The 27,101-nt window shown below is 39.1% G+C and overlaps 2 protein-coding genes across 4 annotated transcripts in view; both read right to left on the bottom strand.

Annotated features, from left to right (window-relative positions):
• The window catches only part of RASA2 (RAS p21 protein activator 2), a 52,179-nt gene extending 41,182 nt beyond the window's left edge, over positions 1-10,997 (bottom strand). Inside the window, exons 1-2 of one of the 2 annotated variants that reach the window (XM_050902667.1) lie at positions 10,954-10,997; positions 4,074-4,179 (exon numbers count right to left, since the gene is read on the bottom strand). In XM_050902667.1, the coding sequence (XP_050758624.1) occupies positions 4,074-4,150 (77 nt within the window). In that variant the 5' untranslated portion in view covers positions 4,151-4,179; positions 10,954-10,997. Of the gene's footprint in view, positions 1-4,073; positions 4,180-10,919 lie in introns of both variants that reach the window. The other variant, XM_050902666.1, reaches the window with a different exon arrangement.
• A 3,038-nt stretch (positions 10,998-14,035) lies between these two features.
• ZBTB38 (zinc finger and BTB domain containing 38) lies at positions 14,036-26,236 on the bottom strand. Of its 2 annotated transcripts, none has more exons than XM_050902500.1 (2): positions 25,976-26,236; positions 14,036-20,011 (listed from the first exon to the last, which is right to left on the bottom strand). In XM_050902500.1, the coding sequence occupies exon 2, from the start codon at positions 20,009-20,011 to the stop codon at positions 16,433-16,435; it is 3,579 nt and encodes a 1,192-aa protein (XP_050758457.1). In that variant the 5' UTR covers positions 25,976-26,236; the 3' UTR covers positions 14,036-16,432. The 2 variants fall into 2 exon arrangements, with proteins under 2 accessions (XP_050758457.1, XP_050758456.1); XM_050902499.1 differs by having other exon boundaries at positions 25,990-26,236.
• Positions 26,237-27,101: the final 865 nt, after the last annotated feature.

The following is a 27,101-nucleotide window of genomic DNA, read 5'->3' as shown; positions in this document are numbered from 1 at the left end:
AATATCAACTTCTGCGTATCACTAAGTGTTAAGTCCCTATTCTTGCTGGATCTATATAACTCTATGCATCCAATTATAATCAGATAATTAGTCTGGGATGGAGACTATTAGTAGAGATTTCCAAAAACGTATTTAGCAGCCATATCCTATGGCTAAAGAGAGCAAACTTCACACTACATCCCCCTCCAAAGAATCATCAGCCACTAACAATCATTATTTTGACCTCAGCATTACATGAAGTCTCAGATTCGGCAAGAAAGAGCAGGTCAATAGTATGAGCATAAATAGAAGGTAATGCATTGTTTTATCCATGTTGATACATTTTTCCTTACCTAGATTAACACCACTGCCTTATGCATCAGCTGTTGATTATTCTTTAGCAAACTATGAGGCACAGAGAGAAAATTTAAGGTGGAGAATACAAAGGATTAGTAAAGAGATTCTTAGGTGGATACAGAGCTGGCTGAAGGGGTACAATAGGTTATACCAATGAGGAATAATTAAAACGGAGAACTTACTCAACCTGTTCCTCAGGGATTCAGTTTAGTACTTTCATTTGTGACTTTGATGCAAGAACTTTAAAGACTGTGACGGATACAAAATTAGAAGACAGTGCTAATTCAAAGGAAGACCAGACTGTCATACAGGAAGAACTGGATTACAGTAATACAGGAGATTAAATTTAAATGCGTGACATATGCGTTTGCTCTTCCCTTCCTTGTTACATTAAACCCGCAGTTCTATGGCGGAAACTGACGAATGCCCCTAGATCTGTCATTTGATAAAAGCTACAGTTATATCAATAAGTGAATACATTTTTGCTATAACCTTGCATTCACACAAAGTTCAGTTTGAAAAAAAGAAACTGAATTTACTTTAAATAAAGAATGCAACACACACATACCACAACCCCTCCCCTCATATTTGACCATAGAAATTTGAGGAGGCTCACGGATGTTCTTTAAACTTTCCAAGGGAAAAAAAATTTGTTTCTTCAGAACCCACAGAAATCCCACACTGTGTCAGGAAATATTTCTTGGGTCATTAGTCAAAATATCCTTCTTTCGCTTCAGTATTAATTCATGTTTTTCTAACTTTGAAAAGTCATTTGCTTCACATCTACATTCTAACAATAGTTCCAGTGCTGGTGGAAGCCCAAACCTATTTGCACATTTTAAAAACACATTTCTTCATTAGTTCTCAATCACTGTAGTCAAAGATCATTTTAAGTCTAGTGATGATTACTTCCACAGATGTTTAACTAGTGGATATTCAGAGAATACAACTTAGATTATAGCTAGTATAAATTTGCAACCCAGAATACAGTGACAAAAACAGACTGTGAATTATGTGTGTAAGAAAAAGCAAGCAAATAATACAAAACAAAACAATTAAATTCAAAGTTGTATTTATGACTAAAATTATACTGTACTACACCTTACTATTCAGTAATTTATAAAGTTTTCAGACTAATAAGAGATCAGAGCTTTCATCTTCCCCTCCAGTACCTCTAGGTTAGTACGGTATTCTAGCTTAACACAGTAATAAGCAACAAGATGGTATAATTAAGTTTCTGGAACAAGAGTCAGCCTTCATAACTGCATACACACTAGTAATCAAGTGTAAGCATCCAATTCTGGCCGCTGCTAATAGAGGATGACTTCTTTTATTACATTTCATCAGTTTGTATGGAACCCTACTCATGCTGTGAATCTAACAACGCAGCCATAATTCAGAGGATGAAGGAGTTCCCTACGTAGTCAGTGGAGATAAAGGCACCAATGGGCAAAGAGTGATTCAGAACACTGACTCCTAACTCCTAATAAAATGTTCTCAACTTAGAAATATTAATTTCATATCACCTGAAAAATTCTCAGTTGAGGGGGAGGGTGTGTGTCACTTAAGACCCCCCCCATTGTTATTTTCTTATAGTGAGATTTTTCTTCCTTTCTTCCGTAAAGTCCTAATGCCATTGTTTTCATTTAATCAAGTTTCAGTTAAACTTCAGTACTACCTTAAAAAAATTTGATGGATCTAAGGCAATTTATTTTATTAAATGTTTTACTATGCAATTAATACTTCTTTTACTATCAGATGATTGAAGTATATAAATTCAATAATTCTTAAATGGAATATAATAAAAATGTCTGCATAAACATTAAATGTAACAAGTCTTGTTTCTAAGCATAATAGTAACTTTTAGGGTTTCAATCATTAACATGTCAAAAATTGGACAGCAAAGTCTTTTTTTTTTTTTTAAACATATGTTGGGTTCCCTTTTACCCATCAAACTACTGTCTATTTGAAAGGGAAATTTTAAGTTTCTGCTTTATCAGTACAGTCTCTTTAACATTCTTCTCTGAAGGATTACTCAATTGAGTTTGTGTTGGTAATCAATCTCAATTGCAGCCAGTTAAATTCTGAAAACATTCCGGATCTGACTATAGCAGTTACAGATCAGGAGGATGAGCAAAGTATTTGTTCCCAATTGCATGTATGTGGTGTTTGCTTTTCATGCAGAAGCATAAAGAGGCTTTAAAATTATGTTTTGAAAAAGTAAAATTCCCTATTTAAATTTGCCATATAAGCAGTATGCTGTTCCTCACCTGGAAGCATCTAGATAGATGGCTCAAAGAACAAACACTAACAATAAAACCACTGGAAACAACAAGAATTAGGAAAAATTTCAAGAGTTTGAACAGGCTTTCTGGGTTTTACGAGGCAGGTTTAATGTCTCCTCCAGATAACAAACTGTCACTCAGATGTTCTGAACAATGCAGCTACAACGATGCTTCAGTATGGGTCATCAGTGAGTGAACTTAAGAGGCTGCAGTGCTGTCGTGGTTTAACCCCAGCCGGCAGCTAAGCACCACGCAGCCGCTCGCTCACTGCCCCCCCACCCCTGGGATGGGGGAGAGAATCAGGAAAAAAAAAACCTCATGAGTTGAGATAAAGACAGTTTAATAGGACAGAAAGGAATGAAAAACAATGATAATAATAATAATATGACAATAGCAATACTAAAAGAATTAAACTATACAAAGCAAGTGGTGCACAATGCAATTGCTCACCACTCGTTGACCAATGCCCAGTTAGTTCCCGAGCCGCGATCCCCCTCCCAGCCAGCTCCCCCAGTTTATATACTGGGCATGATGTCATATGGTATGGAATAGCTCTTTGGCCAGTTTGGGTCAGCTGTCCCGGCTGTGTCCCCTCCCAGCTTCTTGTGCCCCTCCAGCCTTCTTGCTGGCTGGGCATGAGAAGCTGAAAAATCCTTGACTTAGTATGAACACTACTTAGCAACAACTGAAAACATCAGAGTGTTATCAACATTATTTTCCTACTAAATCCAAAACACAGCACTATACCAGCTACTAGGAAGAAAATTAACTCTGTCCTAGCCGAAACCAGGACAAGTGCCTACACTACTGCAGCTATGTTATCATGACTTTTTTGTTTGATCGCTTTTAAGGCTCTAAGATAGTAGCAGAATCTACAGCTAAGCGCTGCTCAGGGAGGCAAAGCAAGCCACTCTGTGTGAGTACAGGTTATAGTTCCCAAAACAAGAATTTCAGGAGAGAATGAGGCCTATTCAGGGGGACATCCCACAGCACACAAAACTCTTATATATGGAAAAGTTCCAGTTCCTTCATTCCAGAAACAGGTTTTACAAGACAGACACTAAAAGCAGAATTCCACCAATACAGACCAACTGCATGTCAGAAGTAGGAAATGACATGGCAAGCAAGTATCAAGCAGATTTCTTTCCCTTGAAAACAACCTAGCAAGAAAAAGAATGTTATGCTGCCCAATGGAACAGAATAAAGTAGGAGTGAAATAGGGTTTAGCATCCTTCATTTTAAAAGCACTGTACTACTCACAAGCCTCAATTTTGTCTTCTTCCAACTACTGTCACGATTTACACATTGCTGTAACATTTCTGAGTAGTTGCCACAAATCAGGTCTCATTTTAAAGAGGTACAAGCAAAAGCACATGCACATTGATACATATCTTATTTTTATTCTGAACTGAGGCAGTCTTGCTTATCATATCCATTTAAAATCAGGCTTACCTTAAAGATTTTTCAACTACCTGTGTACGAAAAACTTCTTCTTGGTCCAAGTTTATGGTACAGAAAAAGTCTCTCATTTTGTTGGGTACTAAGTGTTTGGCGTCATCTGTAAATAAAAAAATTACTGTAAATATTGAGGGGGAAAACCCCACAAAATATTAGGCACAAGAATTTTACAGTTTTAATGTATGTCCAAAATTTACTTTTCCATTCAGTTAGCACACATTTCCATATTCATTTTCAATTCGTAATAGCCAATAGTGTACAGAAATTGCTACATCCAACTTCACGTGGAACGAGAGCTGACAGGAAGGGGACAGCACACTGACTCATGAACACCACTTCCTGCAGCACCTGCACTTTCCCTTGAGAGGTCTCATCTCGGGCTTGACCCTGTGTAGCTTGCTAAATCTGAGAAGCTTGCAGCCTGAGGTTATATGACATTGGGTCATAAGACCAAGACATGATCTGGCTGAGCTATTGTTCACTTGGTATTTTCTCTGCAAATATTTTGGCTAAAGGAAGTTGATTAATAAGAACTTACCCATCAAATCTTTATTTCATTTTCCACAATGAACAGCTGATTTTAAGTTGACTGATATATTTTCAAAGGTTCGGCTATAAGTACTTTTTATTTTTTCCTAACTGTCTGGTCTAGTAGGAGGGTGAAAATCACCTACTGACTAAATGCAACATGGCTAAGAACAAGTAGAAAAGGAAGTTTCTAATGAGACAGGTGATTGTCAACACAGGAGTACAAAGATTTGCCGGGTATTGACTCTAGGTCACTGCAATAGCACACACTGGACATCAGGTAGCCCTTTTTGGAAATGGTTACTTCTAAGTAGTTACAGCTAAAAACAGTTCCCAATGCTCAAATTGGAAAGCTCTTCCAAAATCTGAATGCCACAGACATCTACATTTATTTACAGCAACACTGTCCTTTAGCTTAAACAGTTATTTCCCCCCGGATGTTTCCTTCCCCTCTGAATGTCTTTGAAGACAGTAAACAGACCCTTTTCACCTTTTATTCTGCTAGAAGAAACAAGACAAGCTTCTCTGGTACTCTCTCATATGAGAGGCTCCTCATCAGTGAGCAGCCACTTTCTGTTCCTGTTCCACTTTAATTGTTATCTTAAACATAGGCAAGCAGAATTGTATTCTGCATTACGTCTTAACCAGGACCTTTTACAGTAGTGTTCATCCTTACCTGCTACTGGAAATACCTCTCCCAATGAGATGTGGAATCAACATTATCTAAACTTTATATAAGGTATTAAAAAGTAATAGGATGAAAGCTACATCAAAGTATTGAGTTTTAATTACTTATGTCTGAATAACGTATCACGTCTACTTTCAAAGATCACAGCTTGAAACTAGATTTGAAGTGTCATACATACGTTTCTTTTTAAAAACCTGCAGATATGAAGCATGGTGGAGTAAGTTTTATGGTCTGTGCTGTTAAGATTTAAAATCAGAATTTTGTTTTCTCTCCCCCCACCCCCCCGCCTTTTTCTTTTGTTAAATAGAGTATTACAGTCTTGAAAGTTAATTAAGTAATGCCTGGCATCGGAAAGGCTACCGCCACTGCATCTGAGCAGAGAACATGACAGTTTAACAGGAACAGAGACTGAACTTCATGCATGATGTTTTCCAAATCAGGGATACATACACTGATGGAAAGCATGAACAGACACTTAAGTAACTTCCACAGTTAAAACTTGTGCTCTCAGAAGCATCAATGAGCTTTTCATCAACTTGGATGTGGGAGAGAAGGAAGTATACATATTATTTTTAAACACTACACTTAACATTGACAGCTTGAGAGACATGAACAGAACCGGTTTTTAATGCCATTAGACTCCAAAAAGAGACTAAACTCAAAGTTACCCTTAAGTCAGATATTGCAGAACCACCGAGAAAAGCATCAATGAATGAATATTGCCTTAAAAAAAAAGCTATTTTAATAAAACATATGAAAGAAAATACAGAAATAAATTCATGAGAGGCTAGTAATCCCCAGAGAGCTTCTGATACTGTAGTTTGCAATTAATAAGCATGAACCGTATGTGTCAGTTGTTCCTGATAAGAATCTTTATTTTTTAGTTAATCTTCTGTAGCTCCACCATCCTATTTTTACATAAAATATTTAAGATATAACATTACTTAATCAGCACTGTAAAGGCACTGTACAGTGGACTTTGAAAGGAAACTACAATTATTATAGTTTCAATGTTTTCTTAAAAGAGTAAAAATTAAGTATTTCTACATAATTCACAATTTTTATGTCTACTATACTGCAGTCTTTCAGTATTAAAAAGAAACTTTCTATCCAAGGGAATAGAAGAAATAGAAGTTTTGATTTTCTAATGAGATAAAAACCTTTATTGTGTAGCCCAAGTGTTTAGCTTTAAGGCATGGAAAAATTTATTGAGGTTTTTGGGAGACAGTGGGGATGATTCTCAGTTCTGAGTTAAAAATAACCTCAGAGCACTTGTCAGGTGAAGTACAGAGCATGGGATTTCACATCTTTCCAAACACCTCTTAATATCTGTGATTGTGGGAGACTTTTCAGCCATGTAGTGGTCCAACTCTTCCAAAAAGCTTATTTTCTTAAAAAAAAAAATTTAAAAAATGCACAAGTCTTTGATTGATTACACCAAGTCTTACTTCTTCCTCAAAAATCTAAGGATATAATAGTTGCATAAAAATCAAGTATGAACAACACCAGATATCTGCTTGAATGTTTAGCTTTTCAGTGCATTCATCAAGCATGCAATTCTGAATTCTGAAGACCGCATATGTTTCACTGTTCAAAGGAAAAAAGGTAAGAAGTAAGAGAAGTATACCGAAGAAGTGTACACCAGTGTTTTCCAAGTGTTTGTTTAGAAAGTGTATGTAGGATGAATGGTTAGTCAGAAACACCAAATAAAGTTGTTTTGGGGAGAAGAGAGAAATTAAACCAATTTTAGATCTAACTGTGGAACTATATTTTGAGTCTCTTCACAGAGGCTGTCATTTAAAACTACATAGTGAGATACTTAAACTTGCAGTTCAAATGGTGAAATGTGCAAGTGATGAAACAGCAGCAATAACAGACTTATTTCGTATTGACCGTATCAATTCACCAGTTTCACTCACCAGACTAACTTAAATCAGAAATTATTTTCACATGACACATTCAGTAGCCTAATTCAATAGGGAAATGATGAAATGCATCACTAAAATAATAAACATCAACCTTTTTATTTTGAAAAGATAGAAGTTCACAACTGCTATTAGTTACCTGACTTTTAAACTAACTTTTTTTATTGCCACTCAGCTACTTTAGGAAAACAGCAAAAAATAATAATAGTAATTAAAAAAACCCAAACAAACCACACTTTGGCCAATTATGCATATTGGTTTGGATTTTAAAATATTTAGAAAATATTGTTTAGGTTCTCTATATAAATACCTAGTAAAACCTCACTTCAAAATAAGATTAGATCAAACCTAAACAAAAGGGAAAAGCTGCAATGCTAATAAAAACTCAAGTGTTAGAGTAGTAGGAATTCAGGTGTACAACATTTAATAGATTCAAACTCTCCACATTACTGTTACGAGTTAGTAATAACAGAGTTAGTAATAACAGCAACGGAGCAACCTACCAAATTCAACAGTTCTGTTAAACTCCCTTGCCTACATATCATTTGTTAAATGTAGACACTACATGAAAACATCAAGTTAAAGCTTGTTCACTGTTAACAGTGGATCAGAAACTAAACAAAAGTAGGAGGCGGGATAGATAAATGCTATTCACAATATCCTCTGTCGAGTGAGAGTGTGCAATTAGTGTACATCCTCAGACAGGGACCCAGAACAAAGAAATTTAGGAGACGTTTATGCACACAAACTCCAAAGTATTCGCTTCACAGGACTAAACATATTATATAGCAACAATTAAATCCACTCCAGGAGTGCAGCATAATCCGAGATAACCACGCAGTGTTAACAACTCAGTGCAAGAAGTGTGAAAAAGTACGCGTCCTGAATTTTGTCAAATGAGCTCTGGGAGACAACAGAGACATTTTCCAAGTGCTCCACTAAGACAAGTTCCAGTAAACACACCAAAAATCAAAGCAACTAAAATCACTTACTACCTAAAAATGTACCACTGTATGTCGTAAAATGAAAACAGAAGCTAGTTATAAAGCTTAAAACACTACACTATGAGATATGCCTAAAACTACATGATATCCATGTACCTTTGCAAAGCGCTTTTGTCATTACTATGACACGTAGAATAGAGCCACCAATACAAAAGAGTCATCATAAAGCAAAGACAGACCTTCAGCGGATTTCTGGTGGAAACCTGCTAAAGTGTAATACCACATTTTCAAAAAATACTATGGGGTCTTAAACCGGTAAGACCAGTTCATCTTGCCTCTGCCTTGAAAACCGGAGGCAGGAGACTGGCTGCAAACACTGGTATCCCATGAAACACGGAGAGTACCAGGGACTGCAAATGTGTTCCTACTCTGTTTTTTTCACTGCTAGGTATGTAATAGCTACTTAAGCCATCTTTAACTATATGCCTCAATTCTAAATCTGTTGTGATGATTTGTATAACAGCACTAACTTTAGATTTTACCATCTATTTGTGTATTGTAAAACAACAGTATAAATAAGAACTTACTGCAGATGGTGTTTTCTATACATGCAGAATTACATAGAACTGACATTACCTCATTAAAACTACCATGCGCTCTCATGCAACACATATAAAATGAGTCAGTGTCAAGTCCTGTAGTAGTTTAAATGCCAACAAAGCTTAGGCACCAAAATGTATTCCACTTCTAAGAAACGTTACAAGGAATTCTTACAGACTATGAACATCAGCTTTCCAAAGTGAGGTCTGCCACTGTTAATCCCTCCAGATCAAGGAGGATTACATTCTTACATTTGTTTATTATTGTTCATTCAGAGGGTTTTCCCCTAAAAAACACATTAGTAAAATACTAGCAAGTAGTGAAAATACAACAGTATGTGCTGTACAAAGAAGCCAAAAGAGCATCTAGGGATTTGAGGGTTCGCAAGCTTCCACAGCATATTTAACTCGTATCTTTTTTTTAAACAGTGTTTTTATTTTGTTAGAAGAAAAAAGTTTACAAAAGTGATTTTCACACTGTTTCAAGACACGTCTTTTACTGCAGCTACTACTTCCACTCATTTTCCAAATGGGCTCCTACAGTTCTTACAGGTCCATCTTTGGCAACCAACCCTTTATGTATTCCCTAGGAAGCATGCCATGGTCCTCTGTTTACCATTACTTTTGCCAGGTAATTGAACATTCAAAGTTACGGTACAACTGCAGGCTCAATCCAGAACATGTAAATGGGACAATAAAACTAGTCTCAACACAAGTCTCAAGACATTTTGGGTTTTGTCTTTTAACGCTTAATGGAAAACTTTCATCAGGTTCAAGTATCACAAAATGCAGACCTCCTTGAATGTTGTGTTGTCCAGTATTGACAAAAACCTTATGATAAAAGTTAGGAAGCAGAATGGTGTCAATAAATAAGTCAGCTTCAGTAATTAATGCCTTAGCCCCACAACTAACACTATTCTTTTTTAAAGGCAAGCTGACGTATTATTTCTGTGATAATCGCTAACAACATCAAATCTCAGTAAGCGTGCGTTCAGCCTTGTCTACTCAACAGGCAATCACTCGCTATCGCTAACACACTGGAGTGAGAGTACCTCCAGCTATACTTCATGCAGTCTCCTGTTTTCATGACCTAATCATCTATTTACTGAAGACATATTCAAGTCTATACTACATGACAACATTTAGGTAAACACGACTCCATTCCTCCACCAAACCTAACCCTTCAAAAGATTTTCACAACCAGTTCTCAATCCCAGCGCCAGGCCTAATTCAACTTGTTTCGCTTCATTCTCAAAAAAGTCGACTGACTGCGTGAGAAAGGAAATAAATGGTTGCACCTGAATTGTATGAATGTATTTTGATACCCCTTCAGGAAGCCGCTGCACATCCTGTTTCTCCTACTTGCTTTGAAGTCCTCCCGAGCCGCACCACACTATCTGTTTTCCTCCCCGGCCCCTCCTCCCCAGCTCATCCTTTGGCTTCCCACGTTACTGAATGTATAGGTATTTTTAGTCAGCACTTCCTAACCACCAAAATAAAGTCACCACCCTCTCTCTCTGCCTCCCTCTCACTCGCACACACGCTACACAAAGAAACAGAAGCATTAATGACCGTTTCCAGAACGGCCCTCTACCACCAACTTCCTGCACATCAATAATTTCGCAATTTCTGCTTGACAAACAGACTCCGATGCCCGAGGTCCGGACGGGAGGGGGCATTTCTGCTCGCCGCTGACTCAAGGAAACCCTCGGAGCAACGGATGCTTCCCAGCCGCTCCGGGGCTCCAACGGCCCCGCCGCATCCCTGCTGTCCGCCCGGCCCCGGGGCCGCGCAGACCCCGGCCCGGCCCCGCCCGCCCCCGCCAGCACGTGCCGGCCGCGCCCGCCACAAAGCCCCTTCCCGGCGCCGCCGCAGCGCGGCCGGGGCCCCCCGCGGCCCCCACACCCAGCCCGCGGGGCTCTCCTCGCCGCCCGGCCCGAGGGGCAGCGCCGTGAGGAGCTGCTGCCCCCCCAGCGCCCCCCCGCGGCCTCAACGGCCGCCGCGCGAACGCCCGCCCGCCCCGCCGCGGGGAAGGAGAGGGAGCGGCGGCGGCCCGCGCCGCGGAGCGAGGGCAGGAGCGGGCACCTGAGCGCGGCGGCCCCGGGCGCTCGCCCAGCCCAGCCCAGCCCCGCCGCAGCCCGCCGCGCCGCACTTACAGATCTTCCCCCGGAGGTTCTGCAGCACCCGCACCTCGTCGCCGCCGTCCCCGGCCGCCATCGCGCCAGCGCCGCCGCCTGCGCAGTGTAGTGCGCCGCGGGGGAAGGGAGCGGCCCGGCCCCGCCACACGCCCGCGAGCCGCTGCCGCTCCGCCCCCGCCGGCCGCCGCCCTCGGGGGCACCAGAGACCGAAGCGGGGCGGGGGGCGGCGGGGCGCATGCGCGATGGCGCCCGTCTCCCAGCAGGCCCCTGCGCGGTTCCGCCCTTGCTGCGGCTGCCGGCGGCGGCACCCCGCGCCCGAGCCCGGCCCGGGCAGCTCCCGGCGACGGCGGGCCCGGGGGGGTGGGGGGGGTCTTGCTGTTCCGTCTCCGCTTCCCTGGGTGCGCGGTGGTCTGGGCCGCTTCCGCAGCTTGCCCTGACGGCCCTGTTCCTTTGTGTACCTCTTGCAGGGGCAGAGGGGCTTCAGCTGCGAGGCACGTTAAACGCTTGTATTTACCAAATTAATATTCGTCGCATTAAACGGCTGAAAGGAGCGACGGAGCCGGTTGCTTTGATTTCTGGTATGCTGAGTGCCTGTCTCGGTGAAAAGCACGCGATGGCTCCTGTTGACTCCTCTCTGCTGTCACTTGTTTACATTTGCCAGTTCGGCCGTGTAAGAAATGCCATAGAACAAGTAGGAAACGGTTCAGCTTCCAGTGCTGCCTGCCATGAGCAATGCTTTGCTCACTAACCAACACAGTAGACTACAGATAAAGCGCAGCAGCAGCCTGCCTTCATCAAGAATTAAAGGGCCTTTGCATCACGTTTTGTACTGACATTTCTTGAAGATAACAGATCCTAATGTGAAACTCTCTGGCATCTTGCTTACATCTGGAGTTCACCCCAGTCCCACATCAGTGGTGGGCATCTTTCTTAGGTCTGCATAATCCGCCCAGCCACCAGCTGCAGGTGGCGTGTCCAGTTCGGTGACACTCGGGTGCACGCTGAGGGTACATCAGCTTCCAGGCCCTATAGGCACAGTCTGGTGAAAGCCTTTAATGACTGATGTATCCTAAAACAGAGGTAGTTCAGTGGGCTAAAGCTGTTTCAGAAAGCAGTGGAAGACTAGGATTCTTCACTTTACACCTAGAAAGCCCTCCAGTCTGTCCTGTAAAAGCAAAGGGAAGTTTGGAAAGTTTCAGGCCAGCATCTGTCATTTGTCTCTAATTGAAGTCCTCTGCTGTGGCGCTCTGACCGTTTTTTATTTCTCTTGCACAAATCTTGCCATTATTATGATATGGCATCGAGCCATATAATCTGGCAGTCAGGCACTGCTGTGCCTCATTCCTTGGTGGCTTTTCCTGCATCCAACTTCTCCCCTGCTGCCCCTTCGGCAGCGGTGAGGTTCCTTCCTCATCCCCACGCTCCACATCGTGGTTGGGGGAGGACAGGTATGTGTTTAAAGGTGGCGGGCAGGGGGTTGGTGGGGAATAAGCTGCTTCATCACACCAGTAATGGGTGTATTTGCATGCATCCAAACCCCAAATCTGCACAAAGACAGCAGTTCGCATAAGCTGAATTTTAACCTGTTAGAAAAGAGAGGTTCCTCTACAGCACAAATTGAGGATTTGATTATCTACAGTTGGCTATCTAGGTTGGCTGCCCTGTCTGACCGGTGGCTGGTGAACTGAGGCTAACCTGGGCAGAGTCAGAGCTTTGATCTGAGAAACATAGCAGGGTAGCACTCTGAGAATGAAGATGTATGCTTAAACTGTGGGTTGCAACATCTTACAAGTTAGATCATGTGACTAGTTCTTCCATACTCTCACAAAAGTTATTACAGTTGGAATTTACTGTTTAACTTAGCATCAGCTTCCTTCGAAGCATAGACCTATCGACATTATCAATGCAACTTTTAGTTTTGCCATTGTCTAATTCCCGACACTCCGTTTTATAAGTGCCTTGCTTTAATCTAACATACTATATTCAGAATACTGTTTCAATTGCATGATGTTCATTTTCGGCCTCTCTTAAAGTTACATTTTAGAAGCATCTGTATGACAAGTAGGTCTGTTCAGCTAAGGACATAGTTAAGACAAATACTGGTGTGCTAACTTGCAAACTTAGGAGAAAGATTTCTTCATTTAACAATGAGAATGTAAGTAGGGGGATCTTTGCTTTTGTGAGATAACTTCTTGTCAGCCAAGGTGTTGAATTGTCAGTGATAATTGCTGTATTAAGGAAGTTTAGAACAAATGAAAGTGATGATGACACTTAGTGGCTTACTTACATGATTCTGCCTGTAGTTTGGCTGTGTCATGTTATCTCATTTCACAGAAGACAGCAATATCATTCAGTACATTTGTTCTAATCTTGGGTATGTCATAAATGAGGATTGACTAACATTTTGTTTAGATGCACACACTTTGGGATGATCCACTTGTCTTTTTAATTAGCATCTGAAATAGAGAAAAATGTATTTCTTGTATGTAGCAAACTTCTAAATTTTTTTGTTTAGTTATACATCCCTCCTGAGGACCATCCCAAAATGACCTGCATAATTTAGCTTAAATTTAATTTTTAATGCACGTTACAGACTAGTGACACCTAGCTGAAGGGGGAAGTACTTTGAATATGCGTAATCTTCTATTTTGTATGTATCTTCATATTTCCTTATGCAATTAGATATTTGCATTCTGAACTATGTTTCTTGACAGTAGTCCCAAAAGATTTGAAGTACAGTGTGTAAAATACACAATCTATACTGCAAGGTTACTACCAGCATTGAAAAGAAAATAATTTTTAAAGTTTCAGGTCCTCATGAAAACATGTTTAAGATGTTGCAAAGTATTAAACGCAGTTCACCTGTCTGCCAAGTCCTTTAAGATACTGAGCAGGTAGATTCTGTTCACCTCAGCACTGCATTCACCCTTAATGGTACGCTGCCAGGAGATACCATCACTTCCATTGAGCTCTGGCGTGTTCTTGATTCACTGTTTTGACCTCAACGAAGGGAACGTTTGGTAACTGTGTTGCTTAATCTTCTAACGAAATAACTATTAGAAGATACAGATCTGTGGATCTTATAGATTATATAAGTATTAACATAATTTAAAAAATGGAGAGACTTACAGAAAAATAGGAAGATGTTATTTTAATTAAGCAAAAACAGAGTTATAATCACTCTTTCTAAAAATAAAATTAGACTCTTTATCAATCCTTAACATCTGCATTTAATATTTTCTTCTAAACAAAAATACAGATGCAATTATATAGCAAATTACAGTCTTTGACAACGTATAGTATTTACCTTCTCTTACACTTACTTTAATTCTAATTTGGTCATTAATACTTGACTCATTACTGCAACGTGTTACTTGTAGTAAAAGTGCCACAACTGAACTATAAACATGACATTGCCATCTTAAAACTGCTTTGCTATAAACTGTAGAGAATATACAGAGTTACAAAGTCATTGTGTTTTTATCAAAATATACAAACCCCCCCAAACCTAACACAAGCTATCAATATTTTTCTTATGAACTATACAGTTATATAAAATATTTGTAAAATTATCTTTATATTTATAAATATTCTACCTTATTTGCTTTGGTCTATAATTGTCATCATACATGTCCACTTAGAAGATATCTTTGTGTACTTTCTTTGAAACATCATTGTACTTTCCTGTGTTTATTCTTCTATTATCCTTATTTAAATGAAACCAAAGCTACCATGGAACCAAAATTTCTCAAGGGGTTCACAGCATTCACCAATTATAGAATAAATAAGTGGACTATCTTATTACTTCAATCAATACTGTATTATCATTTCAATTGTAGTTTTATTGTACCCAAGCTATAGTTTCTTTTAAAATATTCAAGAAAATGAAGTAAGTAAACAAACTGTGTACTATATTTGCACGTAGAATGAAGTTGAGGATCACTAACCTTTGTCCTGACTTAATTTTTTAACACTTCACAGAGATAAACATACATGACTAACTGGAAATGCAGATACAGTACAACAGAGCCCTATGATATGAAATGCAACTTGTAGACATACACCCTCTCAGACTTTTTTAAAATCTCTTAATCTCAATTAAAATTAATCACATTTTCACAAAATAATATTGATTGTAATATTTTGGTGATGTCTTTCAGAAGCCTATTCTCCTGATTCTTAGCAAACTACGAAGCCGTAAGGCTCCCCATAACCCTTTGGTGTGGCAGGATGAGGGAGGCAGAAAGGCCAACACTTCTTCCTCCAGCAATCCGTTCTAGGCACCCCTCTGCTATGGGCCCACTGTGCTGGGCCAAGGGACACTGCGACAAAGCTTGCCTGGGGCCAGATGCTGGCATGGTTAGGGGGATCACTGAGAAGGGACATATGAAGGTTAGATGTATTTAAGGCATGGGGATGACAGAGAACCCCACAAACTGGCCCTATCCCTGCTTATACATAGGGATTGCCTCAGGGATATATATGGAAGCAAGAATCTGAGTATTTACCTACTCCTCCCAAAATCGAAGTATTTATGGGGAGTTGCTCTGTCATTTGTTGTCCAGGCATTATTCCAGGATGAGGAGGAAGACTCTGTCTAAATCTCCTCTTCTTCTGCTGAGAAGAATGATATTTCTAGAAGACAGGAGTTGCAGACCCACCAGGAGGTGGACGTTTATATACAGGATTTCTTTAATCTATGCTGTTTCATGAGAACAATTTTCATTAGGCAAATGCACCTGAACAGCTCTACCAGGCCATTGACATTGGGATTTATGCAGTTTGGAAGACTGGCTATTGTGAGTTCTACTGAATCTTTATTAAATGTCTCAGAGATATCATAAATCTGGAATACTTTCCACACAAGCACTCAGACTTAACGGTTATTATGGTAATTACAAAACTGAATATAGAAAGGAAAAGAGGTTTAAACTCCTGAATATGTTTTGTAAATGTTGAGTTACAGAAAAGCACGCCAGAACTCAACTGTACTTCAGCATACCCAAGTTCATGAAACATTTCCCACCTTCACTTTAGAATACACTAGATTACAATTATTTTGCTTATAAACACATTACTTTTTGTTAAAAAATGCAATATATGGTTTCTGCAGCAAAAATTCCTTCTACAGAGTACACTGTGAACCTACATTATTTATTTTGCCTAGAACGATTCTGACTCAAAAACAGCACTGTAAAATAGTTCAGTGACTAGTTTCCTGTAATGCTAAGTAGCAGGGTTTTGGTTGGTCCTATTTTTTTTCTTTTTTCTTTCTGTCTCTCTCTCTGTTACAAGTCTATTGTGGCAAAAGTATTTTGGGTCTTTCACATTAAGTTTGTATTATTGCAAATACTAGTTTTTCTTTTCTGTGTTATTTTTCCTTCTTTTGCATATATTGACACGTTTAGATGAAGAAATTTGATCTTAGTAAATGATACTAGTTCGAGTGGAGATGTTTCCCCATTCAATGCATCTATATTTTCTCCAATATATAGTTTGGGATTTTTTCTTCTCTTTTGCACAACTGTCACTCAAAGGATAACTTCTGGAGTTACATTTTGTATATTTTTTCCTTCACTTCTTTCTGAGCCAAGGAAATGTGGATTTTCCAAAAGTTTAGTGCTTTCATTGCAAAACTGTTCTTTTCTGTCTTGTGGACCTGGACTTTTGAATAGATGTTTCTTCTGGTGCATTCCCAGAGCAGCTGCTGTCTTGCAAATTTTGGGGCACTGAAAGCAAGCGTATCCTTTTCCATTATGCTCACGTACGTGCCTCTGCTCATGGTTTCTTTTGGTAGAAAGATACAAGAAGCTCTGAAAGCAGAACTGACAGTGGTAGCGTTTTTCTCCAGTATGAATTCTTTCATGTATTTTGAGTGTTTCATTTAAAGTGAACGCCTTATTACAGTATTGGCAGACAAAGTCTTTGACACCCAGGTGAATACGTTCGTGTTTCTGTAGATTTCCAGGAACTGAGAAACATTTACCACAGGTTTTGCAAGTGTAGGGCTTTTCCCCAGTGTGACACCTCATATGCATTTTTAAAGTGGATGGACTTTGAAATTGTTTTTGGCATAATTCACAAACGTAAGGCTTTGAAGTAGCTACATGCCAGTGTACGTGTTCTTGAATTTCTGCAGTGGAAGATTGATCTCTTTCACAGAGCTCACAATGAAGATTAGGCATTTCTGTGTTCTCTTCTTGACTGATCGCCTTTTCCTCAGGAGCATTCCTGAGCGCATACTCTCGACTGCATGTGTTGTGGCTTTCCATAATGATGTTCTTGCTTCCGTGCTTTTTCCTCCATTTGGTCTTTTTCATTTTTCTCAGCTGTTTGGATTTCTTTTTTGGTTTGTAATTATAATAGGGTCTCCAGGGTTTATCACTGGAGTCCTGGTCACTTACGTCATCACACATTTCTGTCAGCTCCAGACATTCTGAGCTATAGAGCCGAGACGGGCTTCTTTCTTTTATCTCCATTTCTGATTCCTCAATTAGATTGTCCTGTTTGGACTCGTGTTTAGATTTTCGGCCCCTTTTACAAAACAGCTTAGATCCTAATATATGTCTTTTTACAATAGCCTCATTACCAATTTTTACTGTTATTTGACAAAGAGGCGCAACATTGCTGTCAGTAGATGTTCCAGGTAAGGCAGGCTTTGCAATGTACGTTTCAGTTTTACTCGATTCTTGGACAGCATTTGTCGTTTTGCTAGATGAACCTCCAGATCCTGTGACGTGCTGCATATCCTCAGTTGCTTCTGCTCTGTTGTACAGCAATGTTTTCTTTTTCTCCTTAATAGTTTTTGATTTTGTAATGCACTTCCCATAATTATCTGACCCATATTTACAATCATCACTTACAGACTGACTAGGTAGATTATTTGAAGATTCTGTCTTACTGTTTTCTACAGAAGTGACTGTTTTACTGTGCATTATTACTGATGAAACTCTGCTACTGTGCATTATAACAGAGGGTGCAGAACTGCTGTAACTGATGACAGAGGTTGAATTTTCATTCACATTAGTTAAAGACACAACTGAGGAATCACACTCCTGAGAACCAGAGTCATTTGCAGCAGGGCAAACTCTTTTTTCAGCTGTGAAAAAGTCCCTTTGCAGGTCAGAATTTAAGATACCTACTCCCCAAGAGGAAGAATTCTGAGTATTCGTGGAAGATGCTGTATCATTACATGAAGATGTATCCAAGGCAAGAGTTCTGTTGTTTGCTATTAAATTACTTTGAAAATTCAGTGGTGGTAGCTCAGAGCTAAGAGAACTCGGAATGAAACAGTTAGTAGAAGCAGTTTCGTTAACCTGGCTACTTGTTTGAACATTTTCATATGAAGAATTTCGGTAGGACTTATAAGGTAGTCGCCTGCATTTCATAGGTAAAAGTCGATAAAGTTTGTATGGGTACATACTTGGTTTTAACCCTCCGTTGGCTGTCTTTTTATTTACTGAGAGACGATGGTCAATTGCATGGAAAGACTTCTGATGATTTTTTAGTATGTAGTACGTCATAAAAGTCTCCAGACAGAAAATGCACTGATACCGTCTTTCTCCAGTGTGCCAGATCTCATGTCTGGTGCGATACTCAGCTAATGCGAATACTTTATTGCAGTAGTGACAAGGATATGTTCTTCTCCATGAATGCACATTTGCATGTCTTCGAAGGCTAGACAATGTTACATAACTACGCTTGCAAACGATGCAAGTATATAGTATCTGCCCATCAACGACTTTAACCAAATGATCTGTTTCGGGTAAAGTGCAGTTTGCATTAGAATAATCAGTGATGGTGTTTTCAGTCAACAGAGGCTCTGCATTTGCATATGAACCTCCATTCCTTCCGTCCGTAGCAGTATAGTTATCTGCAAAATTTTGTTCGTTTCCATTGTGAACCGATAAGCTACTTGATCTCATGCAGACTTGTTCATGACTTTCCAGTATATTTAGATTTGCAAATTGTTTGCTGCAGTATTTGCATATGAAAGTTTCCTGATGCTCTGAATGGAGCTGAAGATGAGTACTGAGTAACGCCCTGTCATTGAATGATTTTGCACAACAGTTACAATTGTAAACAGGTGGAATGACAGTTGCCACGGATCCAGAGACATTAGCAGAATTGTCTTCCTCTTCTCTGGATAAATGGACATCTCCTGCTTTATTCTGAGGTTTTGGAAAGGAAATAATTGTCTGATCAGTAACTGCTTCATGTTGGGCTTCTGTAGTGGTTACTGTAGAGGCCGGTACTTTTGCTGTAGCCAAACCAGTACCCTGGGGCTTAAAGCCTGTCTTAGGAGTACTGCATGCTTGTTTTCCCGGCTGAATGAGTGGTGTGGCTTGGAGATTTTCATAGTGGTCTTCACCCATCTTGTACGAAGGGCTGCTGTCCTGTTCAAGAAAAGGTGTTCCTTGAAAAGTATCTCCCCCGGAAGAAACTGCATAGGAGTGTTCGGCCAGTGTACTGGCTGGCTCAGCATCTTTGCAAACATCGCTTCTGTCGAGGCTGATGTTGGGAGCTTGTATTGTCTCAGATACCTTTTTAAAGCTCGCCCTCAAATCAAGTGGAGAAAACAAACTGTTTTCCGTTTCAAAAATTGAAAATGCATTTGTAATTCGTGGTCCATTTGTCACAGCGGAGTCTTCATGTCTCTTCTCATGTTTTTCCTCTTTGACAGTTCCTTTTTCATTAATACAGTATGCATAGGGGCAGGGGGAACTTGAAAAATTAACATCCGTAAGATCTTCTAGAAATGATATTCCCAGTTTTTTCCCTGCAGCTGCAAGGTCCATTACAGTCTCCTGCCTCTTAACGACGACTGTGGAACTGTAGATGTAATTCAGTATTTCTGTAAACACTTCAGCTTTGAGATCATCTAACTCCAGTACATGACCTGAAATACAGATAGTACGACTCCAAAAAATGTTTTTAAAGTAAAGGCTTGAAGCTGCCAGCACATTACTATGGGCTTTAAATTTGGTATCTTCCACAATTATGGTGACATCACATAAAATACCCCGAATGCGCTGTTCATTTAAAATGGAAAGTACAGTGTCACTGTGGAAGTCATCCTTGAGATCCTTTGAATGGGACATGACTGTCATCTACAAGAAAAAAAAAAAGAATGTAAATATATTTAGAAGGCATTTTTCATCCATTTCAGTTATAGATCAAGTTTATAGTTCTATATTTATTTTATATATATTTTTAATTTATTAACTTCTAAATTTTAAGAATGAGTAAAATTTTGTCATAGCATTTCAGGTTGAAGTCATCTTAGGTTCACTCATGCCAACAATACTGAAGGTAATCTATGTACAGATCAAGGATGCAGGAACACCAGTAGCTCCTCAGCAGGAGGCAGAGGATCTTCTCTGTCCCCACATGGGTCTGTCGCCCACCCCGTGCCTTTCACTGGGGACCGCAGCCTCCAGCTTTCTGTTGTGCCAGTGGGTGCATCTGCTCAGGTTCACACTGAATGACTCACTGAACCCTTGAGCTAATTCCCCCAGCATGCGGTTGAGGTATTTGGTAGACATTATGGGGAAGGCTGAATTGCTGTGGTTCTGTGGATATTGAGGACTTTGTTTTCTGGGGCTGTTTGTCAGACAATGACTTTACTACACAACTGCATCTGATCCCCTTATTAAGCTGATATTTAGAACAGGGATCAGAGATCTCATGCAATAAAGTTTCAGTTACAGGACAAGGCTTTATAAACAAATGAATGCACAAGCAACACCATTTTGTAAACAACAGCGGAGTACATATACAGTATTTACATAAACAGAATATTATTTTTTAAATAGTGATTAAATTTAATAGTTTACACTTATTTTAAAATGACTCAAAATTTATAAGTAACTGAATTTATAAATTCAGTGAGCAAAACAAGTAGAGAGTAAGTTTTTTCTTCAGTTATAGTTTATAGTGTTCACACTTCATAATTTGACCGTGTGTTCTTATTTCCTACCAAATAATAAGATTTAATTGCAATAGTAAATACCGTTAAATAACTGCCAATTTATAATAATGAGGTTTAATGCTGACAAAAAAATGTTTAGATTAGGCTGTTACTGTACGAATATACTGGTTGGTTTAACTGAGATAAAAGATGCAAAATATGAATGAAAAATAGACTGAAAAAAATGGATTAATTTGATAGTATGTATCTGGACAAAATCTCTGACTTAACCAGATGATTTTTTTTTGTTTTGTTCAAATTCAGATCTGTACCATATAATGAGGTTTCTTCCTTTTTTTCCATCTCTGAGTAGTGTTTTCAACTACTACTGCCCATTTCTGACTTCAAGTCATGAAGAAATAGTTGTCCTACTGGCACTTACCAATCCCTACAGTAAAAAAACCCGTATATTTATTAAAGACCCTTTTCTTTTAACTTGTGGAATCAAAATGCACCTTAAAGAAAATGACCAACGACAGAAATTTTGTAAGACAGGTTAAAATAGTACCACACTGTAGTGCTCTAATAAGTTAGGAATACCTTCTAAACATTCCATTTACTGCTCCAAACTTAAATATTAAGCTTGACAATTTTTCTGATGACCCTTATCCTCGAATAGTTTACATTAAAAATGCCAACATATTTATTAAGATGGGTTTGATCCAAATGGTGAAATAACGGTTTGACCCATATTCATTAAGCAAACAGCAATGGCCATTTAGAACACATTGGCTCTCTCACCCAAGCTATTCGGAAGTAATCCTTTCTTGAAAATAGGATCTTTATCACAACGTAAGTAATATGGGACATACACCCTTGCTCTAGCTAATCTAGTTACACTTTGGACACTTCATCACAAATCCACCAGCTACTTCACTGCAAACCAAATTATACAAAAAACAATGACAACCTTACTGTGAAGACAAACACAATGTGGTATGAAAAAGATCATAGTTTGGTACATTATGGATGAAGCTGGGAAGTAAAATTTGTACCTTGCAGCATGGCTGCTGTTTCTATCAGAAAGGTATTGTCTATGCAAATGGCCACAACTTCTAATACAGTTTAATGGCTGAGAATTTTCAATGCACATAATTCAGAAAAATCAAAATTGTGATTCACAAAAAATACCTCTGATGCTTATATATGCCATGGATGTCAAGAAATGAATTCATCAGTACAACTGTGATAGAAATGTAGACGTATACTATTTTGATTATCTGGCCACTCACAGCCGCTGTAAATCTAGACGCATTGTTTTGTGCCTTTAAATCTTAAAATCATAGTTTATTATGTGTTTGTTTATTATACTTATTTGGCTTAAAAAAAAAAGAGATATTTATTCATTTGGAATGATAACCTGAAATTCACAGTAGGTAGGTATGGTTATCTGCTTTAGTTCGGTATCTGAAAACCCATATATAATTGTAGATAGTTTGTGGCATATCGAGTCTTCTACAGAAAGAATACTGACAAGAACACTTTTCTTCAAGCAAGCAGCCACTATCCCATAATTGATTCTTTTTTCTCATTGACAATGTCTGAGATTACATCTGACTTGCTCATGTGATGTGGTATTAGAAACCAACTGTCAGACATCAAAAACATTTCACAACAGGAGCTACTGATAGAGTTATTTCCCAAGTATAGGAAATAAATGGTGTCAACTCTACCTTCCAGTGAACTGCCCCATAGGAACTTGCCTGTGTTTTTTCTGTTTCTTTATTGGAGACAGCTGGTTTTATTTCAAAGACACATCATCTGACGTACTGTTTGCTAAATATATCAGACTGCTACTTCTATACTAAGAGGCATTAATAAGCAAGGCCTACAAACCCAAGTGTTTTTAGTAGAAGTCTTATTATTCAACTAGTTATTTCAAAATTTATCCTCCTAAGGAGAAAAATGAATATTTTTAATTTCTACTTGCACGTACACATAGATTGCCAGTTTTTGTAGTCCTGGATATTTTGGTATGCTCAGTAAAACACCAAACTCGATTCCTTGTGTAAAGATAGTACAAACTATCATTTGCTATTTGGACATTTAATTTTTTTGCTGTGTGCTAAACCATCTGCTATATATCTCATTGGAAAGTAATACAGAAAAATTCCAGAGCAAATTGATTTTCAGAGCCAACACTTCATGCTTCTCTGTCTCAACCTATGCATTCCCCAAATAGTCCATTTATTCATGTGTGTAATGATTCTCTACTGCCTTTTATTTTACCTGTCTTGCTTCTTGCATTTGTGAAAAACATGTCTGAAATGCTATAAAATCAGAATGCTCGACCTAGCACACACATAAATGGAATATTTTAGGAATATTTTACATTCCATTTGCAGTTCATACTGCAAAAGGAAAACTTGCTCTTCAGTTTCCAAGGGAGCTCTACTGAGACCAAGATAAAATTTTTCAGATGTATTATTATTAAATATTTTCAATTAAAACACTGGAAAGTCCATTTGGAATGTTACTATTCTTTTGTATGATTTTTATTATAGAATTACGGAAGAAATTCTAGTATTATTTATAAATGTTGCCCAAAACATATGTAAATACCATTTGACCTATTAAAGGTCAACAACACTCTTCAGCCTACTAAGCCATCCTTTTTTGACACAAATATGTGTGTTATTTTGATACTTTTTACTCTCAATCCAGACATAAATAATGTCTTAGGAATCTGAACAGTATCTTTGTAGTATAACTTAATAGTCTTTGGTGCACCTATAGATAACTTTAGCTTCTGAACAGCAGAATTTTTGATTGGGAGTAACCTTACTATTTGCAGATTTTCTGCGAAAACAATAACAGACTTAACCTGTCATTAAAAGTTGTTGAATCACTTTGAGAAATAAGATTTAAATATTCAGCTGAAACTTAAGTGTAATGGTCAGTAGGTTGATTAAACTATAATGTTACCTTTTCTGACATCAACAGAATACCACTCCAGGACAACAGTCAGAAGTGAAAATAGGTACTATTAAAAGTTAATGGAAAGATCAGAGATTGATGCATCCAAACACAAATTTGACTACTTATGCCTCACAGATGACACTGCTAATTATAAATATTAGAGCAGCCAGCTCTACATGGACACTACAGAGGGAAGAAGCTACTGTTAATTTTTATATTAATATTACTTTGAAGTAAACAAAGAGATCACAAGAAGTTTTACTGGCTGATGAATACCAAATATAACAAATATAAAATTTTTTACTATCAAAGAGAACTGTTGCAATCTAGCAATATTGTTTTTAACTTCTGCTAAACTTCTGAAATCCACTGCCAGGCAAGTGTAGCCCATTACATATGAGAAGAGATTCTTTTATTCCATTTCAGTCACCTAAATTTGAAAGACAAGCTAGTGGCATCAACAAAAAAACCATTAGGGCCAGTTGCTGGTACCCACACAAAATGAGAAACAGCGATACTTGATAAGCTGTAATAACAGTTCTCCCTCTGTTTTCTTATTCCACACATTCCTACTGGGATTTTAAAGATGCTAGTATTTTCTGGTACTTACCAACATGACACTATGGAAACACGTTCACTCCATAATTTTCTTATGTTCAGTTTCATTCCACTCCATTAACATACTTTGAAGGCTATCTCTGTTTTGTTTCCGGCCTGTTTCCCCAACTGAGAAGGAACATTCATCTGTATCTAACTCTCCTAAAGGGCACTGTTTTGTTCTAGAGCAGAAATAGGGCTAGGCATCACAAACAAACAAAACAAAACCAAAAACCAAACCAAGTACACACACACCACATCCCCCCCCCAGCTCTACTATCCTGATCCTTGCCCACCTGGAAACCTACTGTCCAACCATCATTTTTATGATGGTAGCTCAGTTTTTAATGGAATCACTTCCCCAGTCCCATCTGGGCAGTATGGCAAGCAGGGCTGCCTCGACCAGGGCCCCTTCAGTCTCCTTACAACCTCAGGCATGCAGGGAAGTTTTAATGATGTCTAATTATGTTTAACAGCTTGCAGTGACATGTAGGTTAGTGCTCCAGCTACATAGCTACACATTATTTCTACATTTATATTTTTTCTCTTTTAGACTCTCGCTGCTCGCATCCTTCCCTATTAATATAGAATACTTACCTTTTCTATTTGTTATAGCCTCATAAGTATTATAGACTTTAAATCATTTTTTTCAGCCTCACTCTGTTTCCTCTAACTTTTAATTCAGACAGCTGGGGAGGGTGGAATTTAGCATAAGAACGTTAGTATTAGCGGATCTCTGAAGCCAGCAGATGAACCATTCTTTCAGAGCTGTAATTTTTTCCTATTATTAACAGCCCTAACTCATTCTCTCACTTCCTACTTTACACTTTCTGTGATCGTTTCTCATCACATGGAAAACAGCCTTTAAAACCTTATCAGTGCTCAGAACAGGCTTACACTTTTTATCGAGGGATGTTTCTCACTTTGAAAACCAAAGCGAGTCCTGTCTCTGTAACAGAGCACTCTCTAACTGATCTGGCTCTAAAAATAATTAACACCCCCCCCCCCCCCCCCAACATTTCCCGCTGCATGTCCGGTTCTTTCTGGAATCAAAAGGTTTCATCCTTTTGTCCACGTCCTTTCTGAAACTTTTAATTAACCGAGCAGTGACCGTCTCAGAGGAGCAGGCAGGCGGCGGGCGGCTCCGCCGCTCGCACAAGCTCCCTCGCAGCGTTCGCCCACACGGTGGAGCTGGACGCGCACAGTAAAAGTTCCGTCCCTTTTTCTTATTAAAGCAAGATACGAAATAAAGGCTTTTACAACTACATTAAGTATGAACTGCCACTGCAGAATTCAAATGCGATTGTCTCTTAATCCTGCACGAATTACATAAAATATAAGCTCCTGATGCGGCATGTTAACGTCAGTATATCTGTCTCAAAACGGAGCCTCTTGAGACATCAAACATTTGGCAACCCGTCAGCTGCAGATAACTTGAAGACACTTCCTGTTTATGGGTAATAACTGTACTCCGCACTAAATTAAATCTCTAGCCAAGGAAGCAATGCATATTAACCTGCAATATGATTTTTCCTAGCAGTAACAGAAACGCTTACGCAATTTTACGCTCGAATGTAGAATAACTCACTGTTTTTGAGCTACCTGGCGATTAAAAGCATGTCTTTGGGGTTTTCTCTAGCAGGGAGGAAGACGAAAGCAGCAGCTCAGCGGGACGGTGCGCTGGGTGCCCGGGCGCGGGGTGACGTGACAGGTGCCATCTTCCTGGCGGCGCGTGGCCCGTGGCGCCCGCCAGCCCTGCCGCAGCGCGGGGCCCGTTGACGGCGGCAGGACGGCGCAGCAGCCATTTTGCTCTGGTAATCCCTGGTAATCAGATTTGCCTGTGGCTTGTGAAATAGAGGCTGGTTCCAGCGCCCTGGCCTCCCTTCTTCGGTTACTAACTGCTACGTTGTTTTTCATGTGTTTATTTTATAGCGAATGCTTTGTGCTTAATTAACACAGCCAGCTGGGATATTTAGCGTATCAGCCAAGTAGTTTATATGCAAGGACTGTAAATTTAGAAAGATAAGGAAATCCAGTGTTCCCTATATCCAGCTCCTTGCGCCATGGTCATCAATGCAGTTTTATCCACATCATTTAGAATTCCTCTTGAGGATTTTGATTGCCTTACTCTGCTTCAAAGCCTTTCTTATAGGAAGAAAGAGAAAGCATTTATGGAGATACATAGCTCCGTGCATAACTTATGCAACTTCCCACTAAAAAGGAGGGATGAAATATTTCCTTGAAAACAAAATCTGAAATAAATTACATTTGGTTACCGAAGTATAGTCACATTTACCTTATTTTCCTTATCTGAGTATCTTTTTTTAAGCATATATGGAAACTCATACAGTATTATGAGGATGTTTATTTTAAGCAGTAGTCTTATTCTCTAATTTTGGTTTCTTCAGATTATTTACTGCCTCAGGAAACAAGTGCAACAATACTATTAGTGCATCATAAGCACTCGCAAATGCTTACCTAGATAAAGAAGTAGGCTTGATTTCATTTAGCCAGATGCTCCAATATATTTAGTACAGTCTTCCTGTATATTCTCTCTCTCGCTACCTCTCACTTTAAATAGTCAGCAAAACCTGTTTTCCCAGTACGTGGAATCATGAAGCTTAGAGGAAAAACTGGGCTTTGAGACAGGTGGAAAACGTTGTTGGAAAAATGAACAATTTGCTTTTGTCTTAAAGCTTGCTTGAAAATATTAA

Source organism: Gymnogyps californianus, chromosome 10, assembly GCF_018139145.2.
Source record: "Gymnogyps californianus isolate 813 chromosome 10, ASM1813914v2, whole genome shotgun sequence".
Lineage (NCBI taxonomy): Eukaryota > Metazoa > Chordata > Aves > Accipitriformes > Cathartidae > Gymnogyps > Gymnogyps californianus.
The sequence above is the reverse complement of the archived record's forward strand: the minus strand, read 5'-3'. Positions and strand labels throughout refer to the sequence as shown.